The sequence below is a fragment of the Lissotriton vulgaris genome, chromosome 1_2, assembly GCF_964263255.1.
Source record: "Lissotriton vulgaris chromosome 1_2, aLisVul1.2, whole genome shotgun sequence".
NCBI classification, from domain to species: domain Eukaryota; kingdom Metazoa; phylum Chordata; class Amphibia; order Caudata; family Salamandridae; genus Lissotriton; species Lissotriton vulgaris.
In genome coordinates, this window is record NC_141686.1 from 325,769,358 (window position 1) to 325,777,302 (window position 7,945).

At 41.1% G+C, this 7,945-nt stretch overlaps 1 protein-coding gene across 1 annotated transcript in view; it reads right to left on the minus strand.

Annotated features, from left to right (window-relative positions):
- The window catches only part of LOC147736637 (collagen alpha-1(XII) chain-like), a 79,895-nt gene extending 72,174 nt beyond the window's left edge, over positions 1–7,721 (minus strand). Inside the window, exons 1-2 of the mRNA XM_086953794.1 lie at positions 7,598–7,721; positions 6,325–6,420 (exon numbers count right to left, since the gene is read on the minus strand). Coding sequence (XP_086809920.1) covers positions 6,325–6,420; positions 7,598–7,643 — 142 coding nt within the window. The 5' untranslated portion in view covers positions 7,644–7,721. The remainder of the gene's footprint in view (positions 1–6,324; positions 6,421–7,597) is intronic.
- Positions 7,722–7,945: the final 224 nt, after the last annotated feature.

Sequence of the window (7,945 nt, forward strand, 5' to 3'; positions counted from 1 at the left end):
GGGGGTAACATGCTATGGTCAACTGGATCACCGCTTGCTCTCCCCGAGATCTTCTCAAATGGAATTTTTTTAAAGCAGCACCAGCCCCTTTAATAAAACAAGGCTCCTTTTTTTAAAAAAAGAAAAAGTGTTTTACAATGTAAATACAAGAAGGGGGTCTGCATCTCCTGGCAGGTCTTCGGCTCTGAATTCACAGCTAAGGATAAGGATTGCAAATTGTCACCTTCCTAATTAATATTCATCAGACAGGTCCTTTTACTACCTCCTGCGAATGTACATTTAGCCATTCAACTTTTTGTACATGTGTTGAATCACAAATTACATTACCTTTCGGGGGTGGGTACACTAAGAGGGTATTGTAATTTTCAAAAATGTATTTGTATTTTATGGTTTTTCTTTTGTTTTCATATGGACTACATCCCAGCTGATATAGTTGGCAAATGGATGAAAGGCAATCAATTAAGATGCTTTGATTGCACGCAGTGCCTGCTTGGAAAGCTCCGGGATATATAACTATAATCTATGTCAATGGTATTTGTTTAGAAAGTACCAGCCTCTTTATTGCACTTTAGCCATACTTTCAAACTCCAGCTGCTTTGGTACTTAAATGGATGTTTCTCTTTACAGTATCTGTTTACATAGCACAAGTCTCTTTATGCACCTATGCACTTCGGATACACCCTAGATGCACTTTAGAACCTCACCTGCAAAGGTTTCCAAATGGAGGGATCTTTTTGATCATATTGGGGCAGATTCACAGTACTAATCTGAGACAAAATCCTAAACTTTCTACTTTTGGTATTCACAGAAGACATTTAGTAGTAGCAAAGTTAGGATTTTGTCTTCAGTTAAGATTTTGTCTTACTTTAGGATTTTGTCTTAACTTAGGATGCTTTCTTAAGTTAAGATTTTGTCTTAATTTAGGATTTTGTCTTAAATTAGGATTTTTTCTTAAGTTAGGATTGTGTCTTGAATTAACCTTAAGTTTGTCTTAAGTTTTGGTCTTAAAACAAAATCCTAATTTAAGACAAAAGCTTAACTTAAGACAAAATCCTAACTTTACTACTACTAAATGGCTTCTGTGAATACCAAAAGTAGTAAGTTTAGTATTTTGTCTCAGATTAGTTCTGTGAATCGGCCCAATTGAGACGTGAGGTATAAGGGCAACAATCTTTCAATAGATTAGAGGCCTATTTTATTAAAGTACCTGTTTTTATGAGCACGAGTCACTTTATACACACTGATGCACTTTTTTTTGCTAGCACAAATCTCTTTCCAAGTTGATACGGTATACGACTGGATGAAATGTATCCTAAAGGATGATGCTATGCACGAATCACTTTATATATTTTTGCTTCATTCTGGCTAATGTGAGCTCTAAATCCTCCACCTGGAAAGACTTTAGATATACCAAGAAGCCTTGTTTGCACACTGCACTTTTTGAGAGTTTGGAGAGTATATGTTTACTGTATTTAGTTTTCAGAACAGCGTGCGCCCCTTTTTTTAAGCCTAAGTACTAGTAGGTAATAAGTAGTGAAGACCTCACAGTACTCTCTTTTCATGCCAATGGACTAAATAATAATTGTAAAGCCAGAAACATAGAAAGCTGTCTCAGAAGTCACTACCGGACGTTATATTCCTACAAGAAACCCACTTTAGGTACTCATTGGATGCGAGTAAAATTCTCCAGAAATGAGCAGGCTTCCATTGTTCGCCAAACGCGGGTTGTGCACAGAAGGGGGTGGAAATATACGTAGATGAACATGTACAATTCCAAGTATGAGTCACGTAGAGAGATCCAGGAGGGAGATGGGCTTTTGTACACAGAAGGATAAATCAGTCAAATCTTATCTTAGCTACAATTTATGCACCAGTTCTCGATAACCCTCTACCTCTACTTCAGCTTAAACAGGATTTAACTAGTATCCCTGGCCCTATCATATGGGGGGGTGATTTCAACGTTCTTCAGGATCGACCAGGTGACTCTTCCAAGAATGTCTGAAAACAAAATAAGCCTCAGGTGACCATTGCTGTGGCCAGTTGCAAAAGGGATTTAGACCTGGTGGACCTGTAGCGCCTCAGAAATCCAAGGAAACATGCCTTCTCATGCTTCTCTGCAAAATATAACACGGTCTCCAGGTTAGACTTCTTACTGGTTTGACATGTTCTCATAATGAACATGCAAGATTACATCCCTAACCCGTTCTCAGACCATGCATTAGTTACAATGGTAATAGCAGAGGCAGGGCCTGAAAAAAAGCATAGGAGGTGATATTTTTTATAAAATCAACTTAGAAAGAGAGAACTGGTGCACAGAGGTAAAATAAATTAGAAGCCTTTTTATTAACAATTCAGATACCACCTCGATAGGCATGGTATGGGACGCCTTTAAGGCTGCACTACGAGGGATAATTACATCTAAATAATTCCCCCAACACAGGGCCATAAAGGAAAACAAGACTACAGATTGAGTTAAGGCTTGCACAAGCAAAAAGAGAGTATAACAAAGTTAGAAACCCAGCAACAAAACAAGAGCTGTTTCAAGCAAATCAAGAAATGCAGGTGTATTATTACTACCGAGGTGATAGAGCTAACATAGCATACCTCCAAAAGACATATGAGGAGAGCGAATATAAAGGGAGATTACTTGCATGGCAGGCAAAAGAGAAACAGGTCCCAAACAGCATTGAATCCCTAAAAGACGGGGAATCTAAAGCACATTTACCTAGGCCCTCGGACATTGGGGAGGCTTTTCTCAGACACTATGAGAAAATATATCAGATAGATCAACAGACACTGCCTGACCATATTGTAAGATTTCTAGATAAATTACCAATTCCATCCTTGAGCAGAGAACATAAAGGTTCAAAAACGACAGAATTCACTATTGAATAATTAGAAACAGTAATAAGTTCCATGGCCAACTGCAAAGCGACTGGGGAGGATGGATTGCCAGTAGAACTAAACAAAAAGTTTGCCTCAATATTGAATGCCCAACTCCTTAAATTAACTAACTACGTACTAAAAGGGAGCACACCTCTGGCCTCCTTTCATACAGCGGTGGTAGTTAGCATTCTGAAATAGGATACAAATAGGGAAAATATCAACTCCTATAGTCCAATAAGTCTTCTTAATGTTGACTATAAGATTTTTACAAAGCTTCTCACCAAACAGGCTCAATAAAATTTTGGGATCCTTGATCCACATGGACCAATGTGGCTTTGTAGCCGGTAGACAACTATCAGCCAACCTTAAATTTTTAATAGAAGCACTGGATTATTTTAATAAAAACAACATAGCGGCACAGGTATGGCTTTTTTAATTCTTGATAAATTTGGCTTTCCAGAAAGTTTTATACAAATAAAAGTTTATATAGGGGCTTGCAGGCACAAATAACAATTAATTCCAGAAATAAGTAGGGGTACAAGGCAAGGATGCCCCTTATCCCCAATTTTATTTGCCCTATTTATAGAACCTCTGACAATAGCCATTAGGCATAATGCATTACAAACTGCTCCACTACAGGGCATGACCAATATAAAACTATACGCCGATCACATTGTTTTATTTCTAAAACCCACGGAGAGTAACCCGAAGGAAATATTAGGGATTTTTTCAGGCGATTGGTGGCTATAAAATAAATAGGGCAAAACAGAAATGTAGCTTTATAATTCCTTGGTTGATACACTAATACCAAGCTTTAGGCTAATATATTACTCCCGGCCCAAGAGATACCTGGAAATACATGTGTCGGAAAGAGTAGGGGAGTTGTATAGTTTAAACTACGTTGTCCTGGTGCAAAAAGTTCAACATTTACTAACAAAATGGAATCAACTTCCAATATCAATATTAGGCCGGGTGGTGCTTCTACGAATGACAATCCTACCATTAATTAATTTTCTGTGCAGCAGCACCAGGTCCAACAAGGCACCAAGACTAGCGCTAGCTACTTTAAACTACCCGACTGAGGAGGGAGGGCTCTCCCTCCTAAACATAAGGGAGTACTACCACGCAAACTTTGCACACAATAATCACAGCTCAACTCTCCAGTTATAGCAAAAATGTTAGATGAATATAAAATCACAGACCCAATGAGGATAACTAAGAACCTGAAGAAAGAATGGTACAGGGTTCTCCAATGACTTTTAAAACAAAAAACACAATTGTTAATATTTTATGATATCCCTTGGATAAATAGTTCTACAAGACTGGGTGACCTATACATTAGGGAGGACAGGCTGTTGCAAACCGGTGTATTAAATAAATGGCAGAAGAATGGGGGTACAGACAAGTAGGAGACTTTCTTAACTCAGAGATTGGGCTGCTTCATTCCAGAGATATGCTCAAGTGATCATATATCCAAATCAAGCATTTTTTTAGAAAGTATTAGTCTTAGAGTGCTAAGAATAAGAACAGAATTAAGCAAAGCATTACAAGAAAAAACAGACAAGCGGTCAATAAGCACTTGGGTGAAAATCTTGAATGAAAATGAATCCTCTATTGTTTATGAAAAAGCTCAAGATGAATGGCAGAAAAAAAGAAAGCCTTCAGATCTCCTGAGCAGTCTGGATTAGAATGAAAAAACCTAATTTATTTTGTTTATTTATTTAAAAAATGTTATATAGCGCTGGCTAGACCCGGAGGTATCAGAGAGCTTTACATGGGTATCAGACAATAAATTGCAGGTTACAGCTTTACAAAGGTTACACAGTTATTAGAGCATGGCAATTTTAGTTACAAGTAAGGTTGAGACAAACAAAAAGGAACACATAGGTAAGGGAAAAAGCTGTCAAGGGGAGATATTCCGGGTAGTAGGGGGTTAGAGCAGGGGAAGTAGACAGAGAGTGGAGGAGGGAAAGAGGAGGGGAGGGTCAAAGACACGGCATGGCAAGAGGAGTGTGACAGGGACACAAACCGGTAGGCGAGTCAAAGCTGCGCCCAAAGTCCAGAAGCTGTGATCCCAGGGGGAGTGGTATCATTTCCACATCTCTGTTGCGAGAGGCTCCCTAAGCGCAGTGGACTCTCTCAGAGGGGTCTCAGACTCCAAGGCCTATTTACTGGATCCTTCCCCAAAAAGGGGAGAGGGAGTGCTTTGGCAAGGGGTGTCATACTATACCTCAATTGTGAGTGGCTCCCTTGGCGCTGTGGACTCTCTCAGCTAGTATTCTGAGACTCCAGTGAATATAACTTGGATCTTTCCCCAAAAAGGGGAGAAGGAGTGCTTAGTCAAAGGGCATAAAAGGACAGGGGGCTAGGTGATGAAAGCAGGCAAGGGGAGATATTCCGGGGAATGGGGAGGTAGGAGCAGGGGAACTAGACAGAGAGTGGAGGAGGGAAAGAGGAGGGGAGGATTAGAGACACTGCAAGGCAAAAGAAGGGGGAGGGTGACAGGGACACCTACCGGTAGGCGAGTCAAAGCTAAAACAATTAGAGGCGCCAATTTTAGAAGAATGCAATTTTACACAAAATGGTTGATATATAGGACCCCTGAGCTTCTCCCTAATATATACCCTCAGATTGAGGAGAGGTGTTTTTGTTGTTCCAGGAAGGGGGGAGGTACTTGGTCTCATATTGCCTGAGATTGACCAGAGATCAAGCAACTACGGGGAAAAATTGAGAAGTACCTCAGAACAACTAAAGGGCAAGTTTTAACTATTGATAACAATATTTCTATCCTGGGATGCTGTCCAAACATATTGATGGATAAAATGCAAGAGTAATGTTTAATGATTTCAGCCCTAGTGGCAAGATCATTAATTCTGCAAAATTGGGGCAGTGATATTGTACGCCCCTTTCAAGCTTGGAGAGCTAAACTCCATAAAGACAAAGAGTTAGAGAGACGATATGCTTTAAGATCAGGGTCTCTTACGTAATTTGAGAAACACAGGAATTCAATATAAAATTAATCTGTGTAAAGAAAAAGAATGAGAAAAAAAAAGAAATGTTAAAAGGAAATTGTGTAAACTGCGACTCCCTTTTTGTTATTTCCTGTTCTATGTATTCTTAATCAATGTTTTTTGATGTGATCTAGAATGGGTTATATATGTGGTAATGATGTCAACCGAAATTGAGTACTTCAAGCACCAAGCACTTTATTTTGTATATGTGTGTCATACTATGCATTTAACTCTCAGTAAAAAAAAAATTGCATTTCCTTTCGCAAACCAGTAGGTGGGCAAGTGCACATCCCTAGTTTGTGAATGGGAATAGTATATCCAATTCCACATCCTTGCTACCGGCTCCTAACAAAACTATCTATGTTTGTAGCTGTATTGGTGGGCATTGACCGGTCCGGAGTGTGAAGATCTGATCATTGCTGCTTACCCAGACGGTAAAGAACGATGATTATGAAGGTCCACACGGCTGTCATCACTCCCAGGGCTATAGCTTGTCTCCTCACACGACGGAGCTCTAAGAGAACTGCAAATAAAATAATACATTATTATTATTCACTATTCAATACCTGAAGTACAACCTCAGTGAAGATGTACGGCCCTGTCCTAGCGAGTGTCTTTGAGTGTGTATCAGGACTAGCCAGGGACTGTGTGTGTGTGTGCAAGGTCCAGTAAGTCACTGTATGTGTCTCAGGTCCAGTGAGTGACTCTGTGTGTGCCTGGTCAAGTCAGTGATTCTGTGTGTGTGCCAGGTCTGGTGAGTGCCTCTGTGTGTGCACCAGGTCCAATAAGCAACTCTGTGTATGTGCCAGGTCCAGTAAGTTACTCTGTGTGTGTGCCAGGTCCAGTAAATGACTCTGAGTGTGTGCGTCAGGTCCAATCAGTGACTCTGTGTGTGTTCCAGTTCGAGTGAGTGACTCTGAGTGTGTGTGCCAGGACTAGTAAGTGCCCCTGTGTTTGTGTCAGGCCCAGTCAATGACAGTGAGTGCGTACCAGGACAAGACACTGAGCGTTTGCCACAACTGTCAGAGTACTTTAGTGTGTGCCAGGGTAAACAGTGCCTCCCATCTGTGCCAACATTAGTCAATGACTTTCAGAGTCTGCCAAGACCACCACAGATTGCTGGTGTATACCAAAGTGTAATACTGGCTCTGAGTGTGTGCTGAGCTAGACAGCAATTCCTTGTGTGTGACAGGTCTAGTTATCAATTTTCAATGTGTGTCAAAATTGACCCTTGACTCTCAGCGTGTTTGAAGTCCGGCCGGTGACTCTGTTTGTGCCAAACCCAGACCATGATTGTCTGCGTGTACTAGTTGTACCCAGTAACTCCTAGTGTTCACCATGACTAGCTTCTGAGTCTCAACGAGTACTGTGGTCTTTGACTCAGTGTCTCCCAAGATGGGACACTGACTAACAGCGTGCGACAACACTGGCAGGTCAGTTCAGTGTATCCATGACTAGTCAGTAAATATCAGTGTGCATCATTCATGGTCAGTGACTCCCAGTAAGCTCCATGACTAGCCTGTGTGTCTCAGTGAGAGTCATATTTAGAGCTTTGGCTCTCAGTGTCTGCCAAGATGAGACACTGACTATCAGTTAGAGACAACACAGTGTATTCCATGACTGTTGAGTCAATCTCAGTGTGAGTTGAAAGCTAACCTCATCATACTGTATCATAATAGCTTCTCGAAGTGCTGCCTTACCTTCGGGAGAAGGTTCACCCCTCCTCGGAGCACTGGTTGACGCCATTTGATCCTCTGCAATCCACAGGGCTCTGTGTAGAGAAGAGCTTGAAGAGAGGTGGTTTGTACCTAAAACAGACACAGGAAACACCCTAGAAAGTGCTGATGCATCTCTCCATGATGCACACCGTGGGGGAGGGAGGGAGGTGCTGAGGATCAGATACAATCTTGTTAATGCTGCAGTTTGTGTGAGATGAAGAGATGCTGAGAGTCAAGATAAGAGGCAGCATCACCAACACCTATCTTCAGTGGTGCGTAGGAGGGAGGTGGATGGGGTAGAGAAAGAGACCGAGAGAGAGGCAGAAAGGG